The sequence below is a fragment of the Heliangelus exortis genome, chromosome 17 (assembly GCF_036169615.1).
Source record: "Heliangelus exortis chromosome 17, bHelExo1.hap1, whole genome shotgun sequence".
Classification (NCBI taxonomy): Eukaryota; Metazoa; Chordata; class Aves; order Apodiformes; family Trochilidae; genus Heliangelus; species Heliangelus exortis.
Window position 1 is genome coordinate 14,580,903 of NC_092438.1, and position 16,171 is coordinate 14,597,073.

The window sequence follows — 16,171 nt, forward strand, 5'->3', positions numbered from 1 at the left end:
AAGAGAAGCATAGTAATTATAATTCAGGACTTCAAAAGTCTAGGGAAGAGACTCAAGCTGTAAAGACATTAAGATCAAATAAATATATTGAAGGACAGGCAAGCATGCTCATAATGCTGCTAAGCAGGGGAGTGGAAGTGAATCCTAGTAACATGAAGCCTACCCTGAAAAGTCAGGAAGTTAAAATGTAATTCAGATTTGTTTGTGTTCACACTCTAAGCCCTATGACATCTTCATTGTAAAAAACTTTCAGCAAGCATTAGTCATCTCTGCATATTCAGGAACAGAACAGTCTTTTTTTTTTAATATACATACCATCCCTGTGAAATGAAATTAATTTAAGGACTTAGTGATAATTGGACAGAAACAGTTTTAACAAGCCCCATTATAACCTGAGAAATGCTACACACATCTTTGGACAACAGGCAAAGCATCTGCTCAGACAGATGGTGGGTGAGGGTCTCAGAGGCTACACAGAGGATTTATTCTGAAGCCAGGAAGACTCAGCTTCTTCTCTTTCCTCTCAATTTTCTGCCAATTAAGAAACTTCAGATTTTGACTTCTAAAAAACCATTAGCTTTATTGCATTCTTGGATTTTGGTTTTTTTTTTGAAGAGCCTCTTAACCACAGAGTAACAAAGGTCAAAAGTTTACCTCAGACCTTCCAAAACTCCAGTTCAGACTTGTTCAGTGTGCTGAAATAACAACTGCAGCCATGATTTCAGCCCCTAGATTTGAGGGTTGGTTTGGTTGGGTTTTTAGCACAGGCTAAGGCCACACCTTAGCAAGCAGATTCCTAGAATAAGCAGCAGTGCCTTCAAAATGGTGCTCTCCAGTCCAGGAAAAATATTTTCCAGTACGGTACTGGATACCAGTGTGTTTATCCAGCACTGGAGACTGATGTGCAGCATTCAAGGTGTAAATCAGTCTCAGGTAGCAACAGACCTAGCTTTGCTGTGCTGCTGAAAACTGTGCCTTTATAGGATCAATGCATTGTGTTAAAATCTTCCAGCAAGTCATCAATCACTCATTTTGCTAAGAGACATTTCTGTTAATCCCACAAGGAACTGATCTCTACAAGGACAGTGAGCAACAGAAAGCCCAAGGACTGAAAGGGAAAGGAAAAAGTCTTGTGTTGTTGAAGCAAGAAGAGAGGGAAGGCATTAAAGATGTAGCAGAAGACTAAAGTATACAGTAAACAGATCCTGCACTTTCTCATAAAAAGACTTGAAGTGTTAAAAGGAACAAAAAACCCTGACAAAAAAACCCACATTGAAAGGAAAGGACAACAGCTAAGGAAAAAACAAAAAATCATACAGTGGCAGATGTGTGCTGAAATTACATCTAAGCTAGAGGGGAAAAAGCATGAAAACTCTCCTTATTGATATTATATATTCTTATTTCTTACTAGAAATAGTTCTTTCATGTCTTTCCTGCTGCAAGAACCCAGCAGAGAGTGGTCGAGTCGTTTTACTTTTTACCACAGCTGGTCTGACAGGAATGTACAATTCTGCATTTTCTTTTCTTTTGGCTGAGAGAACCCGCCGTGGCTTCACTTCTGCAAGATAACAAGGGAACATAAATAAACAGCTGCAAAGATACTTTAAAATAATATCTTTACATAGTAGTAAGAGGAAGCAAGGCCTCCAAACCAGAAGATTGAAACAACAGGTTTGCTGAAGAGCATGAAAACTCATGAGAGTATGGAGTAATTTAATGATTCCCTTAAAAGTAATGTTCTCAAAGAGCTGTCATAGTACTGTAGCAGTGCATAATACACAGACTTACTGCTTTGGTCCTGGCTCAACTCCAGCACAGTAAGGGCACCAGATGCAGAGTGAGAGCATCTCACAGCATCCTGGTGTTCAGAAGCTTCTTTCTGCACTGATGTGCTGTGATGCAACTGGAGACCTCCAAAGCTTGCAATGGTTTCCTCAGTAGGAGATGGTTCTGAACACAGATCCTCTTCAACAGAGTCAGAATCATCACTGAGAGAGTGTTCTTCCATCCTTGTCTCTTCCATCCCAAGCTGCAAGCTGCTTCTTGATTCCTGCAACAGATTTATCAGAAAAGCTCAAACACATATTTTAGAATAAACCAAGGTGGCTGCCTCTTCCTCCTCTGGAAGAAAGAAAAATCTTATGAACTCAGAGCAATGATGCAGCTAAAAATATTCAGATTCTTGTATTGTCTTCACTACTCTGATGAAGAGAAATCATCATACAATTCCTTCTTTACTTCCCATCAGAATCCTTGAAGGCAAATTCTGTAGGCCAAGGAATTTTTACCTGCAAAACCAGTTTACAACCAGAAGATAAGGGCCAGGGCATATATTTTCCAGTTTCACACAATGAGATGATATAATTTGGTTTGCTATTTTGGTTGCTATTTTTGGTTTTGCAATCCAGATTTCCTAAGTGCCTTTGTGAGACAGCAAAGCCAATGCAATAGCAACTTCTTTATAAGGGATGGGATAGCTGGTAACAGCTCTGTCTTGTACACATCTGTATGTCAAAAAGCATAAGAAAAAGAGTTGTGGTCTCATGGACTAAGCTTCCAATTTGCAGAGGTTTTTTAATTAGACACATTGTAGCAGGATTTTATGCAAAAATTAATTTATTTTGAAATGTACTGTGGAAAAAGCTGCCCTACCTCTCTCAGCATATGCCACCAGCCACATAGATGGCAGATATGAATGCAAAAGGAAAACACCTTGCATCCCTTAAAGACATTTTTTCCTACTTTATGGGTATTAGAGCTTTCAGATAAGTACATGTAAGCAAAATATATGAGTAAAATGAAAACCTGAAGCTATCTTAGGTACAAATAAACTGTGACAGCATATGTTCAGTTTGCAATGAAAGCTTCTGCTCCTCTACAGATCACACTTGTCAGGAAATCCATGTTGACAGAAGCTATTACAAGGAGCTGGAAAACTCAGGTTCAAAAGAGGCTCTGTAGGCAACCTGAGGCTTGATACTGAGCATGTCTTTATCACAGGCAGGAGTAACATTTGGCAGGGAACTCTAGAGGCTTTTAGTTTGAAATCTCATGGCACCTGCTTTGTTACAAGACAAGAAAACACATTAGCACTTCAGGAAAATCAGATGGGATACAAAGAAAAGTGAGGTTTAGGTTTAAAATTATTAGCTTATCACTTTTATATGAATTTTTATAGATAGCTGTCCTGGTTTGGGCCAGGATAAAGGTAATTTTCTGCCTTGTACTTGTTTCTGTCTTGTTCACATCACTGTGAACAAGCTACTGGTTCATAGAGCAGAAAAGTTTGAAAGTAGAATAGGAGAGGTAGAAAGATGCAAGCTAGGAAAAAATACTCAGGAAGTTGGTCTGATGTCAGTGGTAGGATCTGTAGAGTTCATACAGAGATGCTGCTCCACCATCCAGAAAATCTTTATGCATGTCATTAATTAGTCAGGCAGAAAAACAATAAATGAACAAAATATTCTGAATAATTTTCTTTTTAAGGACAGGGCATTTGTGAAGTGTGCAAGAACAACCTGCAGTAAGTAACCAGATGGAAGACTGAACTGTCAAACAACAGAATCAATACAATAACAACCCTGGATGCAAAGCAACTGTATTGATTATAATATTTTTAAAACTTGACTCTGAGTTCTGCTCTGTAAAACAATGACATGCAACAATTTCAGCACAAGTATTCAAAAACTAACCTAAAACCCAGAAAAAGTTGTTTAAGCTTTCTGTAACCTGCAGCAAAGAGTGACATTCACATGGACAATCATGAAGTGACCTGAGTTTCCTTGCATGTTGGATAGAACCTTGCTCCTATCCAACAGAGACAAGTCTCTTTAATTTAGGACTTAATATGTTACAGCTTTGCTGATCAAGGTGAGATTTTCAAAGTAGTTTTGCTTTTTTTGTTGCATTCTTATGTCCCATCTCATCAATGTAAAATCATCTGGTGAAACAAATACCATATCCTGGGTTTGCAGGCTCCATGCTCACATTTCACCTGACACTGGAATGAACAACAGAAAGTAACTGCAAACCATACCTGGGGGTACAGAGGATCATCACCATCTGCCTCCACACTCAGGCTTTCATAAGGTTCAAAATCCTCAGAGTAGTCCAGAGGAGGTTTAATGAGGAGTTTAGCCCCCCTTTCTGTTTTAATCTCCACAGTTTTCTGTTAAAAAAAGCATTCAAATAAATTAGACAGACAGGCTGGTGCTGTCAGCAGTACAAAAATAACCATTGTGTTTTCCAAAGCAATATCTAGAACAAGCAACCTTTTTACCTGCTGTTCCAGGGAAGGTTTCTGTCCTCCCTCAGCTCACTTTTGGGTTTAACTGTCCCTGAGAAGCTCTCCAGCTGCTGCTATCCCAGCACATGTTGTGCATTTGGCACCAAAGTGAGTGCCCATTGGGCTCACTCCCTCACCACAACAGGAGTAAGGACAGAACAATCAACAAGACAGAAAGAGGGCTCCAATGGATGGATAAAGGCTTTAAGAAAGGCTGATAAGGTGAGGAGGAGTTGTCCTTTAAATGAGAGAGAGCTGGAATGCACAGAGCTCTGCCAAGAACAGCTCAGGAGCCAGTTGAGAGCTTCTGTGTCAAGATTACCAGGCAGACCAGAACTCATGCTGGTCCTTCTGGATATCTGCTGGACACCTGGTCATCAGGAAGAAGCCAGTGAGGCTTTCCTCAAAAAAACTGGAATGCACAAGTTCAAGCTGGTCATTATGTCATCCTTTAACAAACCTGGAATCTGCTGGAAAGTCAGCACAGCTCAAGAAATGGAGGTGATTTCAAGACACATGTGACTGAGAAGCCAAGAAGCAAAGGGGCTCTGCTGGAGATGCTCAGAGAGCTGGGACTCTGCAGCCTGGAGAAGAGAAGGCTCAGGGGATCCCATCAGGGTGTGTAAATACCCAGCAGGTATCTGCTCACTGGCAGGCCAAGAGACTGAACCAAGACTCAGATTCTATGAGAGCCCTGACTGCCCTGACCTACTAATTGCAAGCCATTTCTCCTAAAATTATTTACAACCTAAGAATTAATTCAAATATGCTTTTTTTAAATTTTTTTCTCTCTCTTACCTGGAGCCAACCTCTGCGTTGCACTTTGCTTGGTGCAGTCTGTGTGCTGCACTCTTGTGCCACACTCTCTTCTAGCTGGGCTGCTTTTTCAAAACACAGAGACAGGAATTAGAAGACAGAAATACAGAGTTTGACAAAATGCACCTTCAGAGTTTGACAAAATGCACCTTCCTTAGCTCGTGCTCTTTTCTTTGTTTTCCCCAGAGGATGACAGAGGTTTTTGACAGGTGAATGGTACCAACTGAAAAGACATTCTGCACCAGACAGTGGCTGGTTGTGTGTTAGCAGCAGTTTTGAACCTCTCCAGGGACACTCAGCATTCAAGGGAATAAACTGTTTAAAGATACTTTATTTAACAGAAAATGAGGCCCCACCTGGTATGAAAGTATAGAAATGCCTTCAAGAAGAGGGGTGATTCTAATTAATGATTCTAGCTCCCAGCTGGGCAAACAGGAAGGTGTGTTAGGAAGCCAGCCAAGCTCAGAGCCCAAACCACCAGACTCTGATAAAAAGGGTCCCACAGAACAACAGGAAATATGCTGGGTTTACAAAGTAATTATGTTTGTTTACCCTCAAACTAAGAAAGCAAAGTATTGGCAGGTGAAACAGAATGTATTAGGTGTTTAACACACTGTGCAGAGAAGGAATCTTCATTTACAAGTCATAACCCAAAGACAAACAATCATTTTCCCTTATTTCTAAGGCAAGGAAGAGCTGGTTCCACAACTTAGGGAAAAATCCTGTGTATTGTCAACCAGAACAAAGAGTTCCTGTGCTGGAAATGGCCCCAGCTTACAATGGAACAGGGGATTTTTGAGAGGATGCTTTGGCTGAGACAGAGACTTAACACCTTGCAGGTCAATTAAAATCCTCAAGGGAGCAAGGACAACACCAACAGTCTCAATAGCATCCTAAATAAAGGCATCTCATTTCCTGTATCCAAGACAGATTCACAGCTTCCATTTTTTCTCAGGGGAGAAGAAAGAGCTGATGCAAAACCTTTTTTCTTTAAGCCATAATTTAATGGTCACCCTAAGCCAGCAGAAACTGGCCCTACCCATAAAAGAAGCAGAGTTATCCCACAAAGGTCACAGAATCACAGAAAGATTTAGTTTGGAAGGGACCTCTGGAGGTCACACCCAGCCCAGCTTCCCTTTCACAGCAGAGCTTACTTAAAAATCAGATCAGGTTGCTCATTACAATTCTCAATACCACATTTTCTTTTTTTGGGTTGAACAATGCTTCAGAGAATTGATATGGGCAAGTTTTAACTGAAAAAAACCATCAAAAGAAAGGCTACTTGTAATGGTAGTCACTTGTGCAATCTGGTTCACCATGAGATTGCACAAAGAGTGGTACAAGCAGGTTGGACACAGGTGTCCCAGTTTATTGCTGGGCCAGCAGGTAAATGAGTGCCAGATGTTCCCTATTAATCCCCCTCCCACAGGGAAAGGAGAAAGAAGGGAGAGAGACTTACAGGTTGGGAACCACACAACAAAATTTTAATTACAGCATCACAGAATGTTAGAGGTTGGAATGGACCTCAAAAGATCAAGTGCAACCCCCCTGCCAGGGCAGGGTCACCTAAAGTAGGTCAAAAAATAGTGATAAAAAAAGAAAGGAATAAGATCTGCACAGATACACACAGAGCCACTGCCACACACCCCATACACTGCTCACATCACCTCTGAGGCTGCAGGGCAGGCTCTGGAAAAGTCCCAGGCTGGGCTCCTGCAGTCAGCAGCACTCAGGAGCTGGCTGCAAGAACACATGGGATTCAGGGGCACACAAAGGGGATGCAGGAGCACACAGGGGGGAGTCAGGGGCACACAGGGGGGAGTCAGGGGCACCCAGGGGTACCCAGGAGGGATCCAGGGGCACACAGGGGGGAGTCAGGGGCACCCAGGGGTACCCAGGAGGGATCCAGGGGCACACAGGGGGGACTCAGGGGCACACAGGGGGGACTCAGGGGCACACAGGGGGGACTCAGGGGCACACAGGTGGGACTCAGGGGCACACAGGTGGGACTCAGGGGCACACAGGTGGGACTCAGGGGCACACAGGTGGGACTCAGGGGCACACAGGTGGGATTCAGGAGCACACAGAGGGGATTCAGGAGCACACAGGGGGGATTCAGGGGCACACAGAGGGGATTCAGGGGCACACAGAGGGGATTCAGGGGCACACAGAGGGGATTCAGGGGCACACAGAGGGGATTCAGGGACATACCAATGGAGGTCACAGGCAGAGAAGGGAGGGAGTCCTCTCAGGATGCCAGGCAGGGATGAAAAGAGTTTGCCCCTCCTTATCCCTCCAATTTATACTGGTGTGAGGCTGAACTACCTAATTTGGTTAATTCTGATCACCTGTCTGCTCTGCTCTTCCCCCCCATTATCCCTCAAATTTATACTGGGCTAGGCTGGACTACTTCATTTGGTTAATTCTGATCACCTGCTCTTCCCCCTCATTACCCCCTGAATTTATTCTGGGTGTGAGGCTGGACTACCTAATTTGGTTAATTCTGACCAGCTGCTCTTCCCCCACAGAGGGTCACAGGTGTGACCTCTTTACTCCCTTTTTCTTTCTAGAGAATGAGATGCTTTGCAGAACCAAGCAGTGGTCTTGGGTCTGCATACCATTCTCCAGAAGCAAGTATAGACATTAAATATTTTCAGTCCTAGAAGCAGCCCCTGCCTGAGAAACATGCCATTAATTTCAGCAAGTACAGCTACTTAGAAGAGACTTCACCAAAAAGTAAAATCACCAGAAAAAAAATTGGTTCTACTCTGGCTGAAACCAGGACAACAGGGCAGGACACTTTTGGGGGAAGAATATATGCTTATGGCAGCACAGAGTGACCATAAAACTACAGAGCAAGAAGAAGAAGGTGTTCTAGTGCTTCAGCATGAACTGTCTGCCTGCTCTTAGGCCTGAAACAGAACTAAGTACAGAGGGGAAAAAGGAAAGGGCTGCTCCATGAACAGAACAAGATATGCCAGATTTTGTTTGGCAAAGTAGAGCTCCTGCTATGCCATGAGGTTTTATCCTTAGTAACTCCAGAAATGCTTTGTGGGCATTAGCAGAGGTGCTGAGCAGTTTGGGGTTCTCTGGCACTGAGCTTTCCCCAGGTGACAATGCCAAAAGCATGGTGTGATTCTGGCACTGCCTTGGGACACAACCTGCAGCATTTTTCTCTTTCACTTGCTCAGCAATCAATCTCTCAAAAGGCCACTCACACATCCTACAAATGTGAGGAAGAAAAGGGGACAGGGCAGGACTCATGTCACCTCTGCATACCACTCTCCAGAAGCAAGTATAGACATTAACCATTTTCAGTCCTAGAAGCAGCCACTGCCTGAGAAACGTGCCATTAATTTCTGTATTTGGTTCTCAGAACTGCTGGAGTATTTTGTGATGGATTCGTGTGACCAGATCTCTCTAAACCAGGAAGAAAAGTTGTCCAAATCCAGGTAGGAGCTGATGCAGCCTGGTTTGATGAGTCACAACCAAAGCAGATCCCATGCTACCCTCAAGCCCCCTCTTTCTGACCACACAGACACTGACTGGAAGCACCCACCTGGCTGGGAAGCTGTGTCTGAGAAAGCAGAGCACCTGGAGCTCAGCTTCACTGCCCCACAAGCCCAGCACTTACTTTGGTTCATTTACCAAGCCAAAGTGTAAAAAGTTTATCACTCTTCTCATTAATTACTCCTGGGGAACACAGACAAAGAAAATAGTCCAGACAAACAGATTTATGATGACACTTCCAGGAATCACAAAGAGGGATTTGTGCCTGTTCTGTGTTATTAAGTATCACACATTCCTAATTTTTCAGTGAGGACTAATCCTATAGATGGATGCTTTAGAAGTAATAAATGATGCAGCAACTCTCATGGGAGATGGGTAGGGAAGAAAATGAAGTGCTGTATCTCAACTAGAAACTATCTCTGTAAGTAAAATGATATTCAGTCATGGAGAAAAAAAATGCCTAGGGATGAAACAGACCACAAAATTGCTAAGGTACAACCCCCAGGCAAGAAGCTGATACAGATCCCCCCCAACTCCCACTCTGGACTCGTGGTAAAATCAAAAGGAAGAATTAAAATGATGATGATTTAGTTGAGATCTTCCAGCTGCAGCTACACAAGTTTAAAATGACAACGTTGGGTAAGGAAGAAACAGCAAAACAGTTGAGTTCTGCAGAGTTACTGTCTCTAAGCTGGTGGAGCTGAGGAAGGCACAGAGGCTGCCACTGAACTCTCTCAAGGTCCAAAAGACAAGCAGAAGTATTCTGCCTATCAAATGGCAATAAGTGACCATTAAATATTAAATAAATGTAACTTGGGTTAAGCTTCCAGATGTCAGCAGCACAGCAGAACTTCAGAGGAAATTCCTCCTGACAGGTTTCTGTTGCTGCCACAACATCCCTGCACTGCTTTTGGACCAGAAAAGCCAAAGACCTTGTTTTACACCTTACCTAAAGGTTTCAGAAATCTCAGTTTTCAGTATTGTTGAGCTTAATAAACTTTCAGTCATTATAAGCTATCCTAAGTACCTTTTTTAATGCTCTGCATTAGTTTTTAAGTGGAAAAAAAATAAACAAACTCAAGCAAACACAATCATGCAGCAAAAGATTTTAAAGAAACACTCCAAGGGAAGGGTGGATAAACTCTGAGCATGAGGAGAGCAGACTAAGATTGGGAAACTGCCTGACCTGGGGACTTAGGGAAATCAACTTTATTTTCATTATGCTGAAGAGATTTGAAGGCCAGTAAGTTCACACTTTGTACCTTTATATATGCAAAGTTATTCCTGTCACTACATTGCTCCCTGTGACTGACAGACTTAAATTAGAAATAAAATACACATTTTAAATAAAGCCACCTAATCACTGGCAGAAAATGGGAGAGTTTCTTGACTTCAAATATTTAAATGAAGATTAGCTGTCTTTTTAAGACAACTATTATAGCTTAAACATAATTTATGAGCTTAATGCAGCTATTAGTGGATATAATTTGATTATAGTCTATGTCATCAGCTGTCATTTATCTACAGCACACCAGACTTAGATAATATTCAAGTCCATCCCATTTTAAAGCCCATTAATGTTGTTATGTATCAGCCAAAGGATCTGCTATTATTTTATGCAGACAATTTATAAACACTTCTAATCTTCTTGTTGTAGTTACAACTGTTTAACAAATGGAGAAGCAAGGAAATTCCACTTTGGAATCAGCTAGGGATCAACTGAGAAACTGACAGGGTGTTGCAAAAACCATTCTTAAGACACCATTCCTCTGGAATTTCATTCCACCAAGCTGCTGGCTCCTTATCACAGCCTGGCCAGGCACCTCACCCACTGAATTACAGCTCTGATGAGTAAATATTTAAAATACTTCCAGGCTGCCACCTCTGACAAACCCACATGTAACTCACCTTTTGTCCTGGTGGTCTGTGTCTCATTTTTAAGGCAGCCACGTGAGGTGGTTTTCCTCTGGCAGCTCCTCAGCTCAGAATTAGCTCCATTCAGATACAGAGAAAATCCTTGTTCTAGCTGCTCCAGTTTGGTTTGTGTGGGATCCTTTCTTTTCAAACGTCTCAGGAGCCTGAAGCAGAAAGGACAACAATGAACCCTCATGCACTGCACACACAAAGGGGCAGATTAGCAATAAAAACATAGCCACACAGTGTCACAAAGCTAAAAAAAAAAATATGTTCCAAGTTCAAAAAGCCATCTCAGAATACAGCCCCCAGGACTTGCTCCTGTTCTGTAATCCTCGTGTCTTATTTCACATTATTTTTCCCATTTGGTAGTTAGTATGTTCAACATTTCTTCTTCAGAACATTTAGGAGCTTAACTTAAAACTCAAAAAAAGCTTAAAAAGGGTTGAGGTCTTTTCATGAAAGAAAAAAAAAAAAAAAAAAAAGAGAAAGATTGTAAAAGATGATTATTTGCATTTCCCAACTTGAGGAGGAGAATCCCCATCAATCAGACAACTTATAGAAACTTCAAGCCTGGTTAAAATTGTATTTTTTAAATGCCTTTCCCTGGCTGAGTCTCAATGGAATGGTTCAGCTGCCACCTGCCTGGCATCCTCTAATTCAGTGGCATTTACTTCCACCAAAATCCAGGCTTAGATAAAAGTTCCTTCAGGCATTAAAGAGTTGGCTTTATCCTCTCCTAAAACTGCTTGAAAGAAACCCATGGTCACAAAAATTGGGTGTTCCAAGAGACCTGGGGCTTCTGTAGGTTTGTTTTTTTTTTTGGTCTTTTCACCAAACCATTCAGTTTGTTACAGGATTTGAGTAAAAAGCTTTAGAGGGAGCCCAGGAAGAAAGTGATGGGACCCTTGTGAATTAAGAGCTTTGTGGGGTACAAGGACTCCAGGAAGAGGGTCCAAATGAACAGAAATAGATGTTTTTAACTTGTCTGAAAGATAATAAAAGTTTACAAAAGCAACTTAGGCCTCCTGACTTCCCAGCTCAGCAGAACTTGGCTTTGCAGATTTAACTTTATCAAGTTTTGCACCCAGTTTTCTGTATTTCTGAGCACATAAAAACCTTGCCTCATAGGAATGTGCTCAGAGGGTGGGAGCTGAGAGTTAATTCTGGCTCTAGAACCCCTTGCTCTATAAATAAAAATCTTCCCTACCAGCTGTGGAAATGATAATTATTTTATTAATAAATTCATCTGCTGAAGAACTATTGGGATCTCCTCTAATCAGAGCTTAGCAAAGGGAAGGAAAAAGAACTACCTGAATGTTTTGAGACACACAGCAGGTAGGAATCTGCCCCACAACCAAGTTTTGAAGCTGATAATCCCAGCTGCTGCTCTCAGACCCCACTCCAGACACCCCACACCAGAAATCAGACACCCCACGGGGAAACAATTCTGTGTCTTACCGGTTTCTCTGCTGAAGGGATATTAAATATTCATCATGTTTCTCATCAAAGTCAGTCACCATGTCCTTACTACAAAGCTCAAATGATAATATAATTGTCACGTGAAGTAAAAAAATTATTTATTTGGGGTATTCTGGGGGGCTGGACCCTCAGTAGATGAGAAAGCCATAAAGCAAACAAAGTTCCTCCTTCCACAAAGCATTACAACTGCCCGGGCAAAGAAAGGTCCTGAAAAACAGAGGAAATGTTACTCGTTTGACTTTTTTTTTTTTCCCCAAACCCTTCACCATCTACTGAAGAGCCTAAAAATACTGCAAATGGGAGGCACAGGCTATAAAGAGGTTTATAAAAACACTTTATTAGCAAGGCAGTTAGCTCTGGGGCAGAAGCTGAGATAGAGGATTATTTCCCTGAATTCTGGAATTTCTTCACTGCAGAAGCTTCTCTAATGTTTCATTAACCTTAATTAACCTGGTCTTCCTTGCCTCTCAGGGAAAATCAACTTTTCCAGCAATTCCAACCACGCGTCCCGCGGCTGCTGCGAGTTGAGCCAGGACTCCCTCTTAATACACTCGGAAGTTACAACTTGCCACCAAAACACTCCATTTCGCTTCGTAACAAAAAACCCCCAAAACCTCGGTATTTTGTCTCTTACCGATTTCACGTTATTTGGGCTAAAACTCTGCCCCTTCCCGCGCTCAGCCACCGCCGCCTTCTTTGGGACTGAACCCACGCGGGGCTGAGCCTCGGGCCCCGCTCTCCGCAGGCCCCGGGAAAAACAAGCAAACAAATAAACAAACAAACAAACAAACAAATCCCCTCCCGCGGAACGTTCCGCTCCGCTGAGCGGGCGCTGCGCTCAGGCCGGGCCGTCTACCGGTTTGCCCGTTGCCTTGGTAACCGTCGCGGCCGTGAGGTCACTTCCGGCGCGCCGCGCCGAAGGCGGAAGCGGCGGTGGCAATGGAGGCGCTGTGGGCGCTGCTGGACGAGGTGGCCCTGGAGGGTTTGGACGGGGTCACCCCGGCCGCGCTCTGGCAGCGCCTGACCGCCCGCTCCCCGCCCTTCCCGCTGCCCCTGGAGCCCGCAACGCAGCAGCTCCTCTGGGCCGCGCTCACCGCACAGCCCGACCTCCGCTTCTACCTCCTGCCGCGGCCGAGAGCCCCGCTCTGCCTGCACGACCGGTGAGCCCAGTCCAGCCCAACCGAACCCAGCCCAGCGCAGCCGAACCCAGCCCAACCCAACCCAACCCAACCCGGCCCGGCCGAACCCAATCCAGTCCAGTCCAGCCCAGCCCAGCCCGGTCAAACCCAGCGCAGTCCAGCCTAGCCCGGCCGAACCCAACCAAATCCAGCCCAGTCCAACCTAACCCGGCCCGGCTGAACCCAGCCCAGTCCAGCCCCACCCGGCTGAACCCAGCCCAGCCCAAACCAGCTCAGCCCAACCCAGTCCAGCCAAATCCAGCCCAGTCCAACCCAACCCAACCCAACCCAACCCAGTCCAGCCCAGCCCAGTCAAACCCAACCCATCCCATTCCAGCTCAACCCAACCCAGTCCATCGCAGCCCATCAGAACCAGCCCTCCATCTGGTGCCTGTGCTCCCCTGGCCCCGTTTTCCTTCTCATCAGAACTGTTCCCTCCCAGCTCACCAGGCTGGGACAGAAATTCTATTTTTTTCTCTGTGAGCCAATATTTCAGGTGTTTTTTTCTGTTCCCACTGCTTCCCTATCCTGGAACTGTTGGCATTTTCCCCTCTCCCTGCCCCACAGGGTTTTGCAGTGCAGCTCTTCCAGTTTTGGGGTTGCTGGCAGCTTTAAAGGGGTTTTATCCTCCCAGAGGATTTGGGGGAGGTTCGGGGTGCTCTTGTAGTTCAGTCCCAAGCTGTCTGAGTGAGTGTTGGCTCTGCTTTTGTTTCAGATATGAAGAAATTGACCTAGAAACAGGAATACTGGAAAGCAAAAAAGATCCCATTCCCTCAGAGGATATTTACCCTGTGCACATGGTTTTGGATAACAAGGAGGGCATCCAGGGCTCCTGCCAGTATTTTAAAGAGAGAGTAGACATCACGGGTCAGGTCAGGAGGAAGGATCTGCAGCCTTGTTGCACTTACACAGAAGCTGTTGAAAAGTGAGTAAAACCCATTAAAAACCATCTTTGCCCCCAGCGTTCACCCCTCTCACTGAGCTTGTGCAGCAAGAATTGTGCAAAAAGGTGTGGAAATAATTGATGGCTCTGGTTTGATGTTTTTTTTTCCCTTCTGCATCCCAGGTGGGGAGAGAAACTTGTGATTGTGGCATCCCAGGACCAGAGGTGCAGAGCTCTGATAGGATGGGAGGGAGACCCTGACCTAAAGCTCCCTGACTTCTCCTACTGCATCCTGGAACGTCTGGGTCGTGCCAGGTGGCAAGGAGAGCTTCAGAGGGACCTCCACAGCGGGGCTTTCAAGTAAGTTTTTATCTCTGTGTGAATTTCAGTCTATACGTGAGTGAAATTGAAGCCAGGAAGCTTCCCCTGCTTGCACAGCTCTGTCCTCTGCAGTGTTCCTGGATGCTGATCAGACTCAGGTCTGTACTGGGAGGGTCTCATCCTTGCTGCCAGGGAGCACCTGGGCTTTTGGAGCCTGTATTATTAATTTTTTATTTATTTTATTTTTATTTATTTTTTAATTTATTTTATTTTTATTTCTTTTTTAATTTATTTTATTTTTATTTCTTTTTTAATTTATTTTATTTGTATTTCTTTTTTAATTTATTTTATTTGTATTTCTTTTTTAATTTATTTTATTTGTATTTATTTTTAATTTTTAAAATTTTTTAAATTTTTTATTTTTTATTTTTATTTATTTTATTTTTATTCATTTTATTTATTTTATTTTACTTATTTTTATTTTTTTATTTTTTTATTTTTTTATTTTTTTATTTTTTTATTTTTTTATTTTTTTATTTTTATTTTTTTATTTTTATTTTTTTATTTTTATTTATTTTATTTTTATTTATTTTATTTTTATTTATTTTATATATTTTTATTTTATATATTTTTATTTTTTATTTATTTTATTTTATTTATTTTATTTTTTTATTTTTTTTATTTTTTTTATTTTTTATTTTATTTTTTATTTTATTTTTTATTTTATTTTTTATTTTATTTTTTATTTTATTTTTTATTTTATTTTTATTTATTTTATTTATTTTATTTTTTTATTTTTATTTTTATTCCTTGAGCTCATTAACACTTCCTGATAGTTCCCCATGGGGTCCTCCTGTTGTCTATGGGGTCAATACTTGTTTCTAACAATAATACTTGGGTTTCTAACATGTGAAAGGCCTTGCTTTTCCTAAATTCACATTTCTGTGAATCACACCTGGGAGGAAAGGACGATTCCCATTCCTTTTTTTCAAAGCTGCTGAGGAACCACATTACCCTGCCCAGGTTCTAGAAAGATCCAGGTCCAGGGAAGGTGATTCTGCCCCTGTGCTCAGCCCTGGGGAGGCCACAGCTTGAGTCCTGTGTCCAGTTCTGGGCCCCTCAGCTCAGGAAGGAGATTGAGGTGCTGGAGCAGGTCCAGAGAAGAGCAAGGAGGCTGGGAAGGGATCCAGCACAAGTCCTGTGAGGAAGGGCTGAGGGAGCTGGGGGTGTTGAGGCTGGAGAAGAGGAGGCTCAGGGGAGACCTCATCACTCTCTACAACTCCCTGAAAGGAGGCTGGAGCCAGGGGGGGGTTGGGCTGATATCAGTGGGACAAGAGGGCATGGACTAAAGAATTTTTTCCTAATATCCAACCCAAACCTCCCCTGGCAGAGCTGAAGCTGAAGCTGAAGCTCTGCCAGGGGAGGTTTGGGTTGGATATTAGGAAAGAATTCTTTGCAGAGAGGGTGCTCAGCCATTGGAATGGGCTGCCCAGGGAAGGGGTGGATTCTCCATCCCTGGAGATATTTCAAAAGAGCCTGGATGTGGCACTGAGTGCCATGGGCTGGGAACCACGGGGGGAGTGGAGCAAGGGTTGGACTTGATGAGCTCTGAGGTCCCTTCCAACCCAGCCAATTCTATGACTCTTTTAAACCAGTAAGATGATGAGCACGGGAGGGAAATCTTCTGTGGCTTCAGTCAGCTCACCAAGGGGTGAAATAAACACCATGAGGGCAATGCTGGCAGTGTAGCCAGGAGTTAGCAGGGGGCATGGGGACACAATC

General features: G+C 43.2%; 2 protein-coding genes across 8 annotated transcripts in view; one reads left to right on the plus strand and one right to left on the minus strand.

Annotated features, from left to right (window-relative positions):
- KATNIP (katanin interacting protein) overlaps positions 1 to 12,934 on the minus strand; it is a 52,097-nt gene extending 39,163 nt beyond the window's left edge. For 4 of the 5 annotated variants that reach the window (XR_011729325.1, XM_071761374.1, XM_071761373.1 and 1 more), the window contains exons 1-7: positions 12,642 to 12,736; positions 11,987 to 12,214; positions 10,520 to 10,689; positions 5,084 to 5,166; positions 4,037 to 4,168; positions 1,789 to 2,050; positions 1,409 to 1,558 (exon numbers count right to left, since the gene is read on the minus strand). Coding sequence is in view for 4 of the 5 variants with exons in the window: in XM_071761374.1 (XP_071617475.1) it covers positions 1,409 to 1,558; positions 1,789 to 2,050; positions 4,037 to 4,168; positions 5,084 to 5,166; positions 10,520 to 10,689; positions 11,987 to 12,048 (859 nt within the window). In the remaining variant the exon portion in view is untranslated. Of the gene's footprint in view, positions 1 to 1,408; positions 1,559 to 1,788; positions 2,051 to 4,036; positions 4,169 to 5,083; positions 5,167 to 10,519; positions 10,690 to 11,986; positions 12,215 to 12,641 lie in introns of all 5 variants that reach the window. The other variant, XM_071761372.1, reaches the window with a different exon arrangement.
- Positions 12,915 to 16,171, plus strand: part of GTF3C1 (general transcription factor IIIC subunit 1) — a 34,762-nt gene continuing 31,505 nt past the window's right edge. For all 3 annotated transcript variants that reach the window (XR_011729324.1, XM_071761367.1, XM_071761368.1), the window contains exons 1-3: positions 12,915 to 13,167; positions 13,901 to 14,110; positions 14,252 to 14,428. Coding sequence is in view for 2 of the 3 variants with exons in the window: in XM_071761367.1 (XP_071617468.1) it covers positions 12,947 to 13,167; positions 13,901 to 14,110; positions 14,252 to 14,428 (608 nt within the window). In the remaining variant the exon portion in view is untranslated. The remainder of the gene's footprint in view (positions 13,168 to 13,900; positions 14,111 to 14,251; positions 14,429 to 16,171) is intronic.